This window comes from Hyperolius riggenbachi, chromosome 11 (assembly GCF_040937935.1).
Source record: "Hyperolius riggenbachi isolate aHypRig1 chromosome 11, aHypRig1.pri, whole genome shotgun sequence".
Lineage (NCBI taxonomy): Eukaryota > Metazoa > Chordata > Amphibia > Anura > Hyperoliidae > Hyperolius > Hyperolius riggenbachi.
The window spans coordinates 248,459,813-248,479,006 of NC_090656.1; the positions used below are offsets into that span (position 1 = coordinate 248,459,813).

Below are 19,194 nucleotides of genomic sequence, written 5' to 3' on the forward strand. Positions count from 1 at the left end.
AGGAACTTTAAATGCATTGACGGCAGCGATACAGCATGCATGCGCAGAGCGATGCAAATATGACGGGGAAGCTGGGATTCCCATTGACATAGTCAGGGCCGAGGCAGAGGCGAGAGAGGCTCCAGCCTCAGGGCACAGTGTAGGAGGGGGCGCGGGGCGGGGCAGAGGCAAGAGAGGCTCCAGCCTCAGGGCGCAGTGTAGGAGGTGGCGCACGGCCGAGGCAGAGGCGAGAGAGGCTCCATCCTCAGGGAGCAATGTAGAAGGGGGTGCAGGGAGTGGCCGAGCCAGAAGCGAGAGAGGCTCCAGCCTCAGGGCGCAGTGTAGGAGGGGGGCGCAGGGGGCGGGGCTGAGGCAGAGGCGAGAGAGGCTCCAGCCTCAGGGCGCAGTGTAGAAGGGGGCGCACGACTCACTCATCTATCATTCCCCTATTATGTTTGAAGCAGAGAGAAATAAGAAAAGGGGATACATGGCAGTGACTGCAAGCCAGATAACTAGAGATGAAGGTGTTGGGCGCCCTGGGGCGCCTCTTAGTGTAATAGCAATCAGTGTGTGACGGCTGGGGTGGGAGGGATGGAGGAGGGGCCTCTTAGTGTAATAGCAATCAGTGTGTGACAGCTGGGGTGGGAGGGATGGGGAGGGGCCTCTTAGTGTAATAGCAATCAGTGTGTGACGGCTGGGGTGGGAGGGATGGGGGAGGGGCCTCTTAGTGTAATAGCAATCAGTGTGTGACGGCTGGGGGGGGGGAGGGATGGGGGGCGCACTTTGGTGTCTTAGCCTTGGGTGCTGGAGCACTTTGGACATACTTCCTGTGCAGCAGGGAGTACGTCACTGGTCTTGGGGCGGCACTATGCATATGACACTGTCTGCTCACTCGGCCACAGTGTCTTATGAATCTCATTTTTTGCCATTGTTATGCGAGGGGGCGGCGTATAACCCCGCAACGCTTTGGCCAGGTGTAAAAGTGGCCCAAAACAAACACCAATGTCATAGGGGCACCTCCACCATCCCCATAAAAATGTTTTGCTCCTGTTGTCATCACAGGAAGTGCGGCCATTTTATTTTGTTCAGTGACTATAGTAGGAACACACAATAGGTAACAGAAAAAAAAATGTATTACATATATTTTTATTTTTTTTAAAAATCTGAAGTTCCTTGTAATTCAGTGTGTATTATGGTAACATGACAAGAAAACAAAATGGCTGCCACAGTTATGAGGTAAAATCATCAGTGTCCTCTCTGCCTTCGGCACCATGGTTACATTTATCAGCTTTTCCTGAAGAGATTCCGCTAACGATGCCTTTTATCCGTATCCGCAGCAAATGCCTGAGGTGAACGTCACGTGGAACGGAGAAGGCCCCAGCCAGTTGGAGTCCATCGACATCTCTATCGCCGTGGCAACCGACCGAGGCCTTATCACCCCCATTATAAGACAAGCCGGCAACAAGGGAATACAAGAGATTGCAGAGGCGGCAAAGGTGAGGCTCAGGGGTGACACATGCCTCTGCCGTGTCACCGCAGGGTGACAACAGGGCCAAAACGTTTCCATCAAGGTCACACCTATTAAATATAGTGTTTCCTGTTGTCAGACCTCATAGGAAATACTGCCACATGGGTGTGAAGTGCAGCAATATATACAGCATGAAACGGGGGTTGTGTGTAGAAACATCTGAAGCATTCGTTCTTTTCAGTGCCTGGCAGGGGATTTTCCCACAATGCACTGGAAGACAGCTTTTAGCTAGAATAGCTCTTCCCTTAGTTAAAGCACATCTGAAGCAAAAATAAACGTATGAGATAATTAATTGTACATGTAGTATGGCTAAGAATTAGAACATTAGTAGCAAAGTCTTGTGTTGTTTTCCAGCACAGGAAGAGTTAAACTTCAGTTATCTATGCAAAAGAGCTTCTCTGAGCTCTCCGACCTACTGGGTGGAATACAGTCCTGTTTTCTGAAGCACTTAACCACTTAACGACCGTCTAATGCCGATAGACGTCGGCAGGTCGTTAGTGGTTTCCACGTCAGTTCACGGAGGGTGTCTCCGTGAACAGCCTGCGAGCCTCCGATCGCGGCTCGCACGCGTAATGTAAAACACGCGGGGAAGAAATCCCCGCTGTTTACATCATATGGTGCTGCTACGCAGCAGCGCCGTAAAGGAGATCGGCGATCCCCGGCCTCTGATTGACCGGGGATCGCCGCAGTCTGATAGGCTGAAGCCTATTACAGGAGGCGCAGGACGAATCTCCATCCTGCGCCGCCCAGGGGAAGGAGGGGAGGGAGAGAAGGACAGGGAGAAGAAGGACAGGGAGGCTGGGAATCGCTGCGGAGGGTGGCTTTGAGGAGTCGTCGTCGTCTCCCCTCCCCCCCCGGCGGCGATCAGACCCCCCCCACAGGACATCCCCCTAGTGGGGAAAAAAGGGGGGAAATCTGATCGACCTGCCTGATTCCTGATCTGTGCTGTGGGCTGGAGAGCCCACGCAGCACAGATCATAGCAAAATCCCCTGGTCCTTAAGTGGTTTTAAACAGCCATGAAAAAGCGTGAAGCGGCTTGAGATAAGTTTTTACTGCAGGAAAGTTAAAAGGGTCATTAATTCTGCTTTGTTTTATAGCTTAAAAGACAGAGGACATTTATCAAGTGTCATTGGTAGGTTTTTAGAAACCCGAGCAGAACTGCCTCAGACATCTTAAGAAATCACTAGATAGTGCAGTTTCCTTCTAAAACTGTTGTAAAATAGGAGGAGCTAGGAAGGTTTCTCTGTCAGTGCAGTGTGTGAGGGGAATTGCTGTCGCCGAGGTAACCAATACATCTGCTGTATTGCATCAATGCCCAGCACTGAGAGAGTTAAGTACAGAACAGCTTCACAGACAGGACACCTGGCAGCAGGGGGAAGAGCCCCTCACAAATCATGCCTAGCCTGTACTTCTGCACGATCTGTAGAACTGCTATAAAGCACTTCTTAAACTGCAGCAGTTTAGGGATGGATTTACACTTTTCTGTAGTGCAGTTCTAGAAATTCCCACTAAACTGTCACTATTAAGTAGGATTTAAGAATTGTATTATTATCATGCAGAACAGTTCCTTTGCTGTTTAGAACAGTTGGTAATGCTTTGGTAAATCTGGCCCAAAGAGTGGTTTTTAAAACTGCAAATATAACAGAATGATGCAATGTTATGGGAAAAAAAGCTATATAACTGAAAATAAAAATTAGACTTTTCTTTGCTGCTAATGTTCCACTAATTATCCATACTACACGTACAATTTATTATACCATAAGGTTTTTTTCACTTCGGATTTGCATAGATGGCCGTATAATTATCGTTTTTTTCCCTTCGATATCCACCAGACTCGATTGGCATTTGATCTGGAGATGACTGTGATGCAGAGTGTTGGCAGCAGAGCTAACTCTCACCTGTCCGCCGGCGTGCCTCCACCCATGTCTGGTGTCTTCTCTCCTCCTTGTGTCTTCTCTCCTAGGGTGCCTGTGTCATGTGACAAACGCTAGAGGCACAGCGGCATACACGCAGACCTCTAGTGTTCAGATTCTAGTGTTTGTCACATGATACAAGCCCCAGGAGAGAAGACACAGGGAGGAGTGCTGCAGCATTGACGGGAGGCGGAGAGGTGAGCGTTTACGGCGCCCATATATAAGATGATGTATGTGCAGATCGACCAAGAGACTGATCTCTCTCTCTGATCTGTTGACTGCCCATGCACCGCATACTCCTTGCTCTAGTGGCTGACGTCACTTCCGGAAGTGACGACACTTCCGGAAGTGACGTCAGCCGCTAGAGCAAGGAGTATGCGGTGGAACGCACGGAAGGTATGTATCTGCCCGCCACTGCCCACACTGTAACTAGCTGGAGGGGAGCGCCCCGAGGTGAGGGAGAGGGGGGGGGGAACTTCCCCTCTCCCCGCTGACTGTGGCCAAGGCTTTCCCCTCATGCTGCCAGCCCCCACAAAACGGCAACGAGCAGGCCCCAGGGAGGGGGGGGGGGGGCCCGCTCTGAAATTCTGCTGGGGGGCCCGGTGTGGCCTAGTTACGCCCCTGGTTCCTGGTGCCACACCTTCCTTCCTATCAGCAGAAAGAGGGGTGGAGAGTGATCTCTGTCACTGAAGCCACGCCTTGCTTCACATGGGTCGGCAAAAAGGGGGGGCAGGAAGTGATCTCTGTCCCTGAAGCCACACCTTCCTTCACATGGGCCAGCAGAAAGTGCGTGCCGGGAGTGATCTTTCTGTCCCAGAAGCCACGCCTTGCTTCACATGGGCTGGCAGAAAGGGGGCGGGGAGTGATCTCTGTCCCTGAAGCCACGCCTTCCTGCACATGGGCTGGCAGAAAGGGGGTGTGTAGTGATCTCTCTGTCCCTGAAACCACGCCTTGCTTCACATGAGCTGGCAGAAAGGGGGCGGGGAGTGATCTCTGTCCCTGAAGCCACGCCTTCCTGCACATGGGCTGGCAGAAAGGGGGGTGTGTAGTGATCTCTCTGTCCCTGAAACCACGCCTTGCTTCACATGAGCTGGCAGAAAGGGGGGCGGGGAGTGATCTCTGTCCCTGAAGCCACGCCTTCCTGCGCATGGGCTGGCAGAAAGGGGGGCGGGGAGTGATCTCTGTCCCTGAAGCCAAGCCTTCCTGCACATGGGCTGGCAGAAAGGGGGCTGGGGGTGATCTCTGTCCCTGAAGCCACGCCTTCCTGCGCATGGGCTGGCAGAAAGGGGGCGGGTTGTGATCTCTGTCCCTGAAGCCACGCCTTCCTGCACATGGGACGGCAGAAAGGGCAGAGGGAGTGATCTCTCTGTCCCTGAAGCCACGCCTTCCTGCACATGGGCTGGCAGAAAGGGGGGCTGGAAGTGATCTCTGTCCCTGAAGCCACGCCTTCCTGCGCATGGGCCAGCAGGAAGGGGGGGAGGAGTGATCTCTCTGTTCCTGAAGCCACGCCTTCCTGCGCATGGGCCAGCAGGAAGGGGGGAGGGAGTGATCTCTCTGTCCCTGAAGCCACGCCTTCCTGCACATGGGGCGGCAGAAAGGGGGGAGGAAGTGATCTATCTGTCTCTGAAGCCACGCCTTCCTGCACATGGGTCGACAGAAAGAGGGGGAAGGGAGTGATCTCTCTGTCCCTGAAGCCACACCTTCCTGCACATGGGCCAGCAGAAAGGGGGCAGGGAGGGATCTCTGTCCCTGAAGCCACGCCTTCCTTCACATGGGCCGGCAGAAAGGGGGCTGGGGGTGATCTCTGTCCCTGAAGCCACGCCTTCCTGCACATGGGCTGACAGAAAGGGGGCGGGTTGTGATCTCTGTCCCTGAAGCCACGCCTTCCTGCACATGGGCTGGCAGAAAGGGGGGCTGGAAGTGATCTCTGTCCCTGAAGCCACGCCTTCCTGCGCATGGGCCAGCAGGAAGGGGGGAAGGAGTGATCTCTCTGTCCCTGAAGCCATGCCTTCCTGCGCATGGGCCAGCAGGAAGGGGGGAGGGAGTGATCTCTCTGTCCCTGAAGCCACGCCTTCCTGCACATGGGGCGGCAGAAAGGGGGGAGGGAGTGATTTCTCTGTCCCTGAAGCTACGCCTTCCTGCACATGGGTCGGCAGAAAGAGGGGGGAGGGAGTGATCTCTCTGTCCCTGAAGCCACGCCTTCCTGCACATGGGCCAGCAGAAATGGGGTGGGAGTGATCTCTCTGTCCCTGAAGCCACGCCTTCCTGCACATGGGCCAGCAGAAAGGGGGCAGGGATTGATCTCTCTGTCCCCGAAGCCACACCTTCCTGCACATAGCCTATCTCCACTATCAGTCATTAGCAGTAAGGGGGTGACTTCAAAATAACTGGGAAGTGATCAGGCTGCAGTAGGTTGCTGTGGAGAAGATGAATGTGTTAGTGCTACAAGTATTCTTTCACAAAAACTGCACATGGTGTGCAAACCGTTCATTACCCATAATGCATTTAAAATAATGTTTCACTGAATGCATTTACAGTTGGCTGTGCATGAAATGATTGTATTTTTGAATGATTTGCATTTTTTGTATGAAAAAAAAGTTTGCATCAAATTGGAGGAAATGGCTGAATTTGTAGTTTGCAAGTGATCATTCTGAGTAGATGATCAGATAAAGGTAGCAACCGGAGGAACAGAACTGTGGAGGGACATACGAGCCGGCTGCTTGGTTATGAGTGCTGCACATTACGGAGATGGAGTCCCCCTTTAACCTGCTGTCAGTGGACTGTGTGGCCAGAGATGGAGTCCCCCTTTAACCTGCTGTCAGTGGACTGTGTGGCCAGAGATGGAGTCCCCCTTTAACCTGATGTCAGTGGACTGTGTGGCCAGAGATGGAGTCCCTCTTTAACCTGCTGTCAGTGGCCAGTGTGAGGCAGCAGTTTCCATACATCATTCATGGCCCTACCCGTCTCATCACTGCACCGCCCTGTTATGTCATATAATATACAGCTATGCAATGATCTGCTTTAGGAAACCACGTGTATTCTGCTAGGATTATATACAGGAGAATCTTGTAATAGTAGACTCTAAGGGACAAGGAAAAGTCATTTACTATACTATAAGTTTACTAAGTTTAAGAAAATTGTCATTTTCATGCACATAAAGAAATCTGTAGTACTGTACTTTTTCATTGAATAACTGGGAGTCATTTTTTTCTTTTCTAATTGCATTTTATTGAAAATGAAAACCTAACTGTGAAACTGTATTCACAGACTTGGCAAACTATAGCTAAAATGCACCACCAGCGATCGGCACCACGGAGTCGGTCAGACCACACACAGAGACACGCGGCCGATGTGGTCGGACTTGCACATTTTGGGCTGGCAAAGGTGCCCCCTTTGCCTTACTTGTAGCATACAATACTTATGGCATACAATAAGAGTAGCACTGCTGTCACTCTTTAGTATGCACATTTGGTGGATGGACTACAAAGGCCAACCGGGCAGAGGCAAGAGAGGCTCCAGCCTCAGGGCACAGTGTAGGAGGGGGCGCACACAAGGTCGGGCAGAGGCGAGAGAGGCTAAAGTCTCATGGCGCAGTGTAGGATGGTCCCCAGGGGTCAGGCAGAGGCGAGAGAGGCTCCAGCCTCAGGGTGCAGTGTAGGAGGAGGGTGGGGGGCGCAGGGCGGGGCAGAGGCGAGAGAGGCTCCAGCCGCAGGGTGCAGTGTAGGAGGGGGCACAGGGCGGGGCAGAGGCGAGAGAGGCTCCAGCCTCAGGGCGCAGTGTAGGAGGAGGGTGGGGGGCGCAGGGAGGGGCAGAGGCGAGAGAGGCTCCAGCCGCAGGGTGCAGTGTAGGAGGGGGCGCAGGGCGGGGCAGAGGCGAGAGAGGCTCCAGCCTCAGGGCGCAGTGTAGGAGGAGGGTGGGGGGCGCAGGGCAGAGGCGAGAGAGGCTCCAGCCTCGGGGCACAGTGCAGGAGGGGCGCAGGGCGGGGCAGAGGTGAGAGAGGCTCCAGCCTCAGGGCGCAGTGTGGGAGGGGGCGTAGGGCGAGGCAGAGGCAAGAGAGGCTCCAGCCTCAGGGCGCAGTGTAGGAGGGGACGCAGGGCGGGGCAGAGGTGAGAGAGGCTCCAGCGTCAGGGCGCAGTGTAGGAAGGGACGCAGGGCGGGGCAGAGGAGAGAGAGGCTCCAGTCTCAGGGCGCAGTGTAGAAGGGGCGCACAACTCACTCAGCTATCATTCCCCTATTGTGTTTGAAGCTGAGAGAAATAATAAAAGGGGATACATGGCAGAGACTGCAAGCCAGATAACTAGAGATTGAGGTGTTGGGGGGTGGGGTTTGACTCTTAAGGTGGCCATACACTGGTCGATTTGCCATCAGATTCGACCAAAAGATAGATCCCTCTCTGATCGAATCTGATCAGAGATGGATCGTATGGCTGCCTTTACTGCAAAGAGATTGTGAATCGACTTCAGCCTGAAACCGATCACAATCTGTGGAGCTGACCTACACCCCACCCCCCCGCATACATTCCCTGTTCTGGCCCCTGTCTTCTTCTCCGCCTGGTCCCGGCATCTTCTCCGCATCGGGTCCCGGCTGGCATCTTCTCCCATCGGCATCCGCGTATAACTTTCCGTCACTCCCGTGACAGCGGAAGTTCAAATAGAGCGCCCTCTATTTGTACTTCCGCTGTCACTGCAGTGACACAGGAAGTTATGCCGGATGCCGTGATGCGGAAAAGATGCCAGCCGGGAGGTGACAGCAGTGACAGTGGGGACTCGCGTCGGTGGAGCAGGTAATGTATCTGCGCTGTATTGCGTCGGTCGTCGGGCATTAGAACGCCGCTATCGACGCACTCCCGACCCGCCGGCGATCAAGAAAAATCTTCCGCACGGATGGATCGTCGGGAGTCAACGGGAACGATGGATTTCGGACGGAAATCCATCGTTCTGTCAACGGTATGCGCGGCGATTTCACGGCTGTTTCGATCACTGTGATTGAAACAGCCGTATTTCAGCGGGAAAATCGTTAGCTGTGTGGGCCCCTTTAGTCTATTAGCAATCAGTGTGTGACGGCTGGGGTGGGAGGGATGGGGGAGGGGCCCCTTTAGTCTATTAGCAATCAGTGTGTGACGGCTGGGGTGGGAGGGATGGGAGGGGCCTCTTAGTGTAATAGCAATCAGTGTGTGATGGCTGGGGTGGGAGGGATGGAGGAGGGGCCTCTTAGTGTAATAGCAATCAGTGTGTGATGGCTGGGGTGGGAGGGAGGGAGGGGCCTCTTAGTGTAATAGCAATCAGTGTGTGACAGCTGGGGTGGGAGGGATGGAGAGGCCTCTTAGTGTAATAGCAATCACTGTGTGACAGCTGGGGTGGGAGGGATGGGGAGGGGCCTCTTAGTGTAATAGCAATCAGTGTGTGACAGCTGGGGTGGGAGGGATGGGGGAGGGGCCTCTTAGTGTAATAGCAGTCAGTGTGTGACGGCTGGGGTGGGAGGGATGGGGGAGGGGCCTCTTAGTGTAATAGCAATCAGTGTGTGACGGCTGGGGTGGGAGGGATGGGGGAGGGGCCTCTTAGTGTAATAGCAATCAGTGTGTGACGGCTGGGGTGGGAGGGATGGAGGAGGGGCCTCTTAGTCTAATAGCAATCAGTGTGTGACGGCTGGGGTGGGAGGGATGGAGGGGCCTCTTAGTCTAATAGCAATCAGTGTGTGACGGCTGGGGTGGGAGGGATGGAGGGGCCTCTTAGTGTAATAGCAATCATTGTGTGACGGCTGGGGTGGGAGGGATGGGGGCCTCTTAGTGTAATAGCAATCAGTGTGTGACGGCTGGGGTGGGAGGGATGGAGGAGGGGCCTCTTAGTCTAATAGCAATCAGTGTGTGACGGCTGGGGTGGGAGGGATGGAGGGGCCTCTTAGTCTAATAGCAATCAGTGTGTGACGGCTGGGGTGGGAGGGATGGAGGGGCGCACTGTTAGTGTAATAGTAATCAGTGTATGACGGCTGGGGTGGGAGGGATGGAGGAGGGGCCTCTTAGTCTAATAGCAATCAGTGTGTGACGGCTGGGGTGGGAGGGATGGAGGGGCCTCTTAGTCTAATAGCAATCAGTGTGTGACGGCTGGGGTGGGAGGGATGGAGGGGCGCACTGTTAGTGTAATAGCAATCAGTGTGTGACGGCTGGGGTGGGAGGGATGGAGGGGCGCACTTTGGTGTCTCAGCCTTAGGTACTGGAGGACCTTGTCCCGGCTCTGGGGTCTAGGCTGCATAAGTGCCAGGTGATCTGGCAGTCGGGCTCTCTTGCTGACTCACCAGGTGGCGCTGTACACACAATAGAGTCTCAGCAGAGCCGGCCCCCTCAGCAGAGACCTCTAGCACTGGTTCTTGCAGTTCATCCGGTAGATGTTGGGTGATTCTCACTGTTGTTGATGCAGTTCTTCCTATGCTTAGCTTCTATCACCTGGGCTTGGAGGGGAGGGGGGGGGGGGAGCTTTCCGTTTGATTTGCTTACAGAATATGAGGTAATTCTTAGTAGTACTTGAAGACACTCTGTACTTGTTTGTTTATAGAAAGTGTCTCATGATCGTCGCTGTGCTCAGTAGTGTTTATAATCCGGGCTGGATCATTTGTTCCACCGAAGGAGCTAGCGGAAAACAGAGGCCATATAACGGCGTCTTACGCATCTGGCACAGCACAATATCCGTTTGTTGTACTGGATTGTCTTTCCTAGCATCTGTTATGTGTTAGGCCTCCTGCACACTACATGCCATTCCGATTTAGATGTTTAATCGATTTTCACATGCGATTCCGACTCCTGATTTTTAATCGCTACTGCATGCTGCGTTTTTTTCTGCGTTTTCTATTGATAGCGTCCAGGGAAAATCGGAATTGCAAATAGGATTTGCAGTGTTCTGGGAGCCTTATGGTGGCCACACACCATACAATAAAATTATCCGATTTTATGGCAATTCGATAAAAAAAGATTTCTCAAAAAATAAAGATTTTTTTTTTTTTTTATTCGAGCAAGAAATCCGATCGGATTTCCCGCTTTTAGTCGATAAAAGTTGATCAGGAATGGTGGATTTTTTTTCTTTCTTTTTTTTTTTTTTTCAAACTCAGCGCACATATAATCTCAGCTATTCGCGTAGCAGCTTATTTGCCGCACACTTGAGCTGAGAGGTGCTTTCATCATAGTTTGTAATGCAATATACCTTTTTCTAAAGTTAATTAATCTTTATTTATACCTTTATAACGCAGTGGAAAGAACACCTCCCCATCCCTTCACTTAAAATGCCATAGCCTTATAATATAGTATATCCATCTCCATTCCTCCATCTAACATACTCCTCACTACTACACATTCCCACACACATCTACGGCATTCATCACATCACAACCGTCTCCACTATTCTACAACATATCCATCTCTCCTCTTACATCTAAAGGCTCATACGCACGGGGTACGGCCGTCGCCGCAACCACGTGGCACGAACCGTCGGAGCTGTCGCCAGGCGATTGACATGTTCAATCGCCGGCTACAGCCGTCGCCGCAACCTCGCCGGAACTGTCGCTAGTCCCGCATGTGTATGCGGGCTAGCGACAGCTACCCACACACGGCACACGGAGCTTCCGGCGGGGGGGAGGAACCTCGGCGACAGTTTCCGCCGCATCGCTAATCCCTCTGCTGCAGTGTGGATGCAGAGGGACTTGGCAACGAGCTGTCGCCGAACTGTCGCGCACACGCTCCCGTGCGCAGCGACAGCTACAATTGTCCCCCCGTGAGTACTTAGCTTAACATCCTTTGCACTTGTACCTTCAACTCCCACTTACATCTACCACATTCATCACTCGTTCCCTGTCTTATATGTGCCCCCCCCCATCTTTACCAAGGGTATACCTCAGATCACTATGATCAATTAAGTAAACCCTGCCCCTCTAAGTGGATTCCTCCAAATTTTCAACAAGATGGTTCCACAAGTTTTCCCCACAATCATACAATGTGTTCATCTTGTTAACCCATTCAATCAATGTTGGTGGAGTAGAGCCTTTCCAGCCCAAAGCTATCATAGATTTGGCTACAACTGTTCCAATTTCTTTTATAAGACAGCAGCCTATGCCGTCATATCTATCAGCAAAGTCAGTTTTGCTGATAGGAATGGTGGATTTTTCTGATCAATTTTTATGAAAATTGAATGGTGTGTGGTAGATTGTCAATTTATTAATATGTATACCCAAGCGATTTTCTCTGAGTTTCCAGTCATTTTTATCATAATTGAGGAAAAATTTAACATGTGTGTGGTGCATTGGTCAGATTGTTTTAAATGTTACAACCGGTCAGAAAAATTGATTGCTATTCTTGTATTGAACAGATATTTAAAACCTTGTATTAGATATTTAAAACCTTGCCACTTTTAGGACCCCACAGAAGCCTTCGCTCTGCCTGTATCCAGTGCTGGTAGAGGTAGCCATACAGCAGCAGGGAGATATGGCAGCGTTTCCCAAAGCAGGCTGCATCTGAATGCACTAGCAGCATAAGTGTGCAGAGCCTAATTATAGGCAGGGTACACAGCTTGCATTCAATACAGTTGCACCATATTAACCTTGGTGGAGGATGTTAGCTTCCACAAACAGTTTGCATGCAGAGTGTTCCATACTGGACCCTTTCACTACGATGAGGTCATCCTTCTGGAAGGGACCCTAACCTCTAATTACCCAGCAAGCATAGTGTGAGCCTGGGAGCAGCTGGCCCTAAAATGGTTTACACAGAGGTGGCCATACACTCATTGATGTTTCCCGTTGAGCCAATCACCCTGATGTAATCTGCTAGAAAAAGATGCCCAAGCTATTTGCGTCTGGAATCTGTCATTTGCGCTGGACGAAAGATATTGCTTAATCAGTAGCGGGCCGGAAGCACGGAGTTCAATTATGGGGTGACCCCTTACACTTGACTCGCCAATTTGCATATCTTCTCGCCACCCCCACTGGACGCCCCTCCCTGTGTCTTCTCTCCCAGGACGGCTGCGTCCCTTGATAAACACTAAAGGATGTTACTGTATATACTCTGTACAGCGCTACGGAACATGTTGGTGCTGTGTAAATACTAATTAATAATAATAAATGGCCAAACACTAGAGGCCTCTAGTGGTCACATAAGGTACATGCTGCTGTATCATGTGTTGATCATGTGACACAGGCGCCCAAGAAGAGAGGACATAGGGAGGAGTGAGTGTAAACTCTGCTGCCAACTCTGGACGGCCCGAGATAGGGGACGTAGATAAGGAGACATTCAGGGCCTGGAAGGCGGTGGTAGCTTTAAAGTGTAACTGTCGGACATAAAATCAAAAATCAATTCTTTATTTGTATCTGGTAAACAAGTAATAAGGATGCTAACCGGGCAATCCAAAAGTTAAAATCTCTATTACTTTTCTTGTTTATAAATGATCATTCCCCAGTTTACCTGAGTCTTATTTGGTACGTTGCCGCAAAAAGGAAGTTGCAGGGCATGCTGGGTTGTCTTTTTTTTGTTTCTTTATTTCCCCTCAGACTCAACTAATGTACAGAAGCAAAAAAGGACAACCCAGCATGCCCTGCAACTTCCTTTGTGCGGCAACGTACCAAATATGAGTCAGGTAAACTGGGGAATGATCATTTATAAACAATAAAAGTAATAGTGATTTTAACTTTTGGATTACCTGGTTAGCATCCTTATTACTTGTTTACCAGATTAAAATAAAGAATTGATTTTATGCCCGACAGTTACTCTTTAAAGATATTCAATTGATTTCATACTGACAGATTAAAAACCTGTGCCTTCTGTGTGGAAGGATTGTATCCTCCTCTGATCGATCCGAGAAGGATCAATCTGATGGTTGTATCTGGTGGCCATCTGCAAAGGGAGACCTACATCGAGCAATGATGGGCAGATTCCACTAAGAGACAGACCTCTATCTGATCGGGGAGAGATCTGTCTGCTGCCCATACACCACAGGCCGATTACTGATCGATTTCAGCATGACATCTCTAGGAATTCAGCCGCTGCCCCCCAGTGTGTAAGGGCCCGAATTCAGCCGCTGCCCCCCAGTGTGTAAGGGCCCGTTTCCACTTGTGCGGTGCGAATTTTACCGCGAATTTGCGGGCGTTTTCCGCATATGTTAGTAAGTATGTGAATTTAACCATGTCAGTGCCTGTGTGCTTTTACATTGATTTGATGCAAAAACGCCTGCGAATTTGCGGTAAGATTTGCATACCAAAACCGCATGCAACTTTCCTATTAAATACATTGTATGAGAATCGCATAGCGGTATGAGAATTCTGATGGCTCTGCCCTGCAGATTTTTTCTGCACAGAAAAACCCTCAGAAATCCTGACAACTGGAAACAGTCCCATCCACTTGTATTGTCTATGGGAATCTGCATGCAGTAAACGCGTGCAGATTCGCTCTAGTGGAAACGGGCCCTAAATGGGCCCCTCAGCCGGTGGCCACACAGGGAGCTGCATTGTCCCATTTCTACAGTTGTGTACACACGTCCAGCAAAGTGCACAACCAACCAACCACATGGCCGTCACGACAAGCCGTTTAAACGACTTTCTGTGCACTAACCAACTAAACGACCACCTCATTAACGTACTGCGTGCACAAGCAAAATGACAGACTGCACGACATGGCCGCATTCAAAACAAGCGCACATCACTCAAACGACTTTGTACACACGGTGCCAACTGCATGATATCTGCTCAACAGTCGTGTGAGTCGATCCGCCGGATGGATCGGGCAAACTGCCTGTTATCAGTTGCTCGTCTAGTCGTCTGCCATGCGTACACACTCTTGATTATCCTTCAACAGACCAAAATCAAGCGACAATCAGGCGGTTAGGTTGATTGTGTGTACAGGCCTAATGACTGGAGTAAGGGCCGGCTTCACACTAGAGCGGATACAAAACAGACACGGTGAGTACATCCACTAGGCGGACGCCATCTGTCCGCTTCTGATCATGTCTGCCCATACGCTTCACCGCTAAGCTGTCCCGCTGCTCAGTCCGTCTATATTCGGCCCAGAGGTCGTCAGAAGCACAGGGCTCTCCATGGTCTGCATTTTGTTATGTCTGTCATCCTTGTATCCTTGTATATATTTATTATATGTTAGTGCTTTATAAATATAATAATAATTTTGCCAATTCCTTCCTAGCAACAGGGAGAACTGTCATTGGTCCACTATGAACCAATAAGAATTCTCCCTGTTGCTGAGGATCCCCCTTGGTCTTTTGCAGCACAATGGAGATCGCCATGCTTCTGCCGACCACCGGGCTGTGCAGAAGGGACCGGGCAGCAGGACATGTGAGTATCGCGTCACGGCAGTGATCAAAGCGGACGCGGCAGCTAGCCTAGTGAGAACAGACAGTGCATTCCCCCAGGCTTCCATGGCATACGTTTTTCCGTCCAGGTCCAGGAAAATATGCCAAGTTGGGACTTTGCGTTCCACTTAGCGTAACGCAAGTGGAACCGGTTCTTGGGGGTTCCTGCAGACGCTTCCGCTTCCTGCGATAAGTGGAACGTAAAAAAACATCCCGAATGGGTACGTTAAATACATTTGTGTGTAAATACATAATTTGTGTTAATGACACTTCTAAAGAGCCGTGTCTAGTTTTAGGCAGCCAGCGGAGGGCGTGGCGAGACTGTGGCGTCCATGGCGAGGAGATCCTCTCAGCCATCTTGTTGGGACATGGCGAAGGCCGGCGGTGTCTGCGCGGTCTTGCCAAACTCCTGACACGGCGGCTGATCCGGTAATCGTAGGACAGCACCGAGCGTCTGATCTGAGAGAGGGCTTCCTGTTTGATTGTCTCTGGGAATTCTGGGAATCTGAGCGGAGCCGTCAGTGAATCATTTCATTAAGTTGATGAGAATGCATGCGTTGCCTACCATGTGTACCGTCCCTTGTGACACTCGTTTTCATAACGCGAGGAACCGCAAGCTGTCTGCCCTTCATGTCAACAAGTCTGCTGCGCTCCCATAAAAATAAACATTAAATACAACAAATACAAAAAGTAACCCCTTCAGTGTCCTGGAGGATTTGCTATGTAGAGAGCGACAATCCTATTCTGAACGCTCCACCGACCCAAGAGGGTGCAAACTCGGCCAATCGATTAAAGCGGACCTGAAATCAGAACTTTCTCTCTGCTTTAAAAGATAAGCAACAGCATAATGACCTTTAAAGAAAAACATATCTTTGTTACAGCTGATACAAATCCTGCAATAAACCTGCAGTGTGTCTACGTCCTGCTTTCGTGGAAGCAGACATAGGGTTAACGCCCTGCGTTTACAAATTAGCAGCTCTGCCATGTTAGAGGGGACTCTGAGCTAACACCGCTGATAGATCAAATTACATTTGTGATTAGTGACAGATGAGGCTAATCTCTTTAAATACATAAAGGGTGCGTTTCTCTGCGTTTTCCTTCTGTCCAGTGCAAGAGTTTAGGTCCACTTTAACTGGCAGCTCTGTAATTAACCAGCAGCTACAGGCTTGTATTGATTTGCTGTATAGTATTGCTGGTTACATGATGGAATTTCCCCTCCAATCGACGGGTAATATGACAGGAAGTTGCATCGTGTGTACATGGTCAAATTGTTCCCAACCGATAACGGAATCAATTTTCCTGTGATAACTTTGGAAAATCGATCCCGTTAGAGAACGGGAGCAGACTGAACATGATGTAAATATACAACTGCATTGTCTGTATTCAGCATAAGAGAATTTTTACAGTCGACCTGAACTCTTGCACAGGACAGAAGGAAAATATAGATAAATGCCCCCTGTATGTATTTAGAGAGTTCAGCCTGTCTAATCCCCCTTCATCTGTGACTAATCACAGCTGTAATTTCATCTCCGCTTTGTCAACTGGCTGCCATGGCAGAGCAGCTAATTTGTAAACACAGAATATTGACCCTATGTTTGCTTCCATGAAAGCAGGAAGTAGACACACTGCAGATTTATTGCAGGATTTGTATCAGCTGTAACAAAGAAGTTGTTTTTTGTTACAGCAGGGTCAGCCATACTATGCCAGGAAACAAAACACATATATAAGTTAGATACATACTTCTTCTACTTACATAACATGTATTGTACTGTAAACATTTTGATTTCAGTGAATTCTATATAGTAAATAAAGAGAATTCTGTTTCAGGCATTTGCCATCTTAATTCCTTCTGACTGAAGCCAATACTGAAGTAATTTCCTCCCTTACTTTTCCTTTCTCCTAGAATCTGCTCTGTCATAGCTAGCTTGCTTTGTAAACACATGAGAGCACAGCAAGATCAGATTTTAGCTTTGTGTCACACTGAACTGCCCTCAGCCAATCAGTGAGGAGCAGGAAGGTGGGAGGGGTGATGGCACGCTTCCTCCTCCTCAGCAATGTACCAAATAGACCCAGGCTAACAGATGAGATGTATTACAGCAGAAACCTTTCAGATTAGATTGGAGTGTTTGCAATGCAGGGTGAGGTTCCAGGCTGCATAATGAACACAGTGCAATGGGTAAATGGAATGGGATTTTGTGGTGTGACATTCCCTCTTTAAAGGTTATTATACTGTTGCCTACGCAGAGAGAGGAAGTTCTGAGTTCAGGTCCGCTTTGGTCAATGACAGGCAAATCATTTGAGCTTGCATGGAAATATAATGCAAATCGTAAGCAGTTTGGAGCCAGTCAGGCCCACTCCCTGCTTGATTTTAATTGGACCACTTCCAAGCCACATACAGTGAGCATGCAGTTATCAGCATAGCGTTGCCCGTCTCCACTAGAGAGCTCATATCTCAGCATGATTCGCATATCTGTAGTCTGCTTATCAGCCTGATCGGTGCTATCTGTAATCTGTTGTCTTCCTGTCTATGATCACAGATATGTGAGGGAAAGCCTGCACACATGCCAGATGAGAGTCAGCAGACAACGATCACCTCAGCCGAGAAACCAGCATGTGTACAGCAGCCTCTGATGCCTCCCGACTGTCCAGCCAGCAATCCCACCTGGACCAGCGATGGCCAATAGCATTGTTCTCCCCCACTTACACTGTCTGACATGCGTCGTCACACCCACGCCGCTCCACCCCCTTGTGACGTCACACCCACGCCGCTCCGCCCCCCCTTGCGACGTCACACCCGCTCCGCCCCCGCTTGTCACGTCACACCCACGCCGCTCTGCCCCTTGTGATGTCACACCCACGCCACTCCGCCCCCCTTGCTACGTCACACCCGCTCCGCCCCTGCTTGTGACGTCACACCCACGCCGCTCTGCCCCCTTGCGAGGTCACACCCACATTGCTCCACCCCCTTGCGATGTCACATCCATGTTGCTCCACTCCTTGCTTCATCACACCAATGCTGCTCCGTCCCCTTGTGACGTCACACCCATGCTGCTCCACCCCTTTGCAACGTCACACCCAAGCCGCTCCGCCCCCCTTGCGACGTCACACCCACGCCGCTCCGCCCCCTTGTGATGTCACACCCACGCCGCTCCGCCCTCTTGCGACGTCGCCCACGCCGCTCTGCCCCCCTTGTGACGTCACACCCACGCTGCTCCACCCCCTTGCGACGTCACACCCATGCCGCTCCGCCCCCTTGCGACATCACACCCACGCCGCTCCACCCCCTTGCGATGTCACACCCATGCCGCTCCGCCCCCTTGCGACATCACACCCACGCCACTCCGCCACCTTGTGACGTCACAGCCATGCTGCCCTGCCCCCTTGCAACATCACACCCACGGTGCTCTGCCCCCTTGCGACATCACGCCCACGCCACTTCGCCCCCCCCCTGCATACATTAGAACATGTTGTTTGCTCGTTTTAAACGGACTGCACAGCCTCGACCCTGCAATCCCCCCCACCCCTCCCCCAGGGATCGGGTCCTGATTCCCATCGAATAACATTGATTGAATGTATGTAAGGATGAGGCACACTATTGCAGAGAGATTGGAGGGGGAGGAGCAACCGCATCATTGGTGTACAGGCGGCTGGTAGGGACGGTCAATGAGCAAATCATTCTGATTTTATGCACATTTCTGCTGCTTGGAAATTCACCAGTCAGACAGCAGCGGCTCCATTTCATTGGTGCCACTCCAAGCTGCCTAAGTTTCCATATATTCATACATTATAAATACACCATTGGTCAGTCATTCAGCAGACACACTGTCCTGCTTTTCCCAGATCTGATACGTTTTTGTACCTTTTTGATAAGTTTACTTATCCATTAAAGGACAGCCATAGTGAGAGGTATATGGAGGCTGCCATATTTATTCTTCTTTAAGCAATACCAGTTGCCTGGCAGCCCTGCTGTTCCTCTGCCTCTAATACTATTAGCCATAGCCCCGGAACAAGCATGCAGCAGATCAGGTGTTTCTGACATTATTGTCAGATCTGAGGAGAATAGCTGCATGCTTGTTTCTGGTGATCATTGCGATATCGAACAACGTTGCTGCCGCACACCCGAGCCAACCACGTCGGACCGAGATTTTCCAGCTTGCTCAATCTATACATTCAACCAATTTCAGCATGTTACGGGAGCGATTTCTATCCAATTCAATATAACTATTGAATCGAATTGGTCAATTAGGTCGCAATTTCGCTAGATGTATGGCCAACATAACAGTCTGTATAATATCATATATAATATATTATTATTATTTAGTATTTATATAGCACTGACATCTTCCGCAGCGCTGTACAGAGTATATTGTCACTGACACATTGTCAACGGTCCCTCAGAGGGGCTCACAATCTAATCCCTACCATAGTCTTATGTCTATATCA

General features: G+C 50.5%; 1 protein-coding gene across 1 annotated transcript in view; it reads left to right on the forward strand.

Moving 5' to 3' along the window:
• The window catches only part of PDHX (pyruvate dehydrogenase complex component X), a 234,356-nt gene that overhangs the window by 173,461 nt on the left and 41,701 nt on the right, over positions 1-19,194 (forward strand). The window contains exon 9 of the mRNA XM_068260171.1: positions 1,317-1,475. Within this exon, the coding sequence (XP_068116272.1) occupies positions 1,317-1,475 (159 nt within the window). The remainder of the gene's footprint in view (positions 1-1,316; positions 1,476-19,194) is intronic.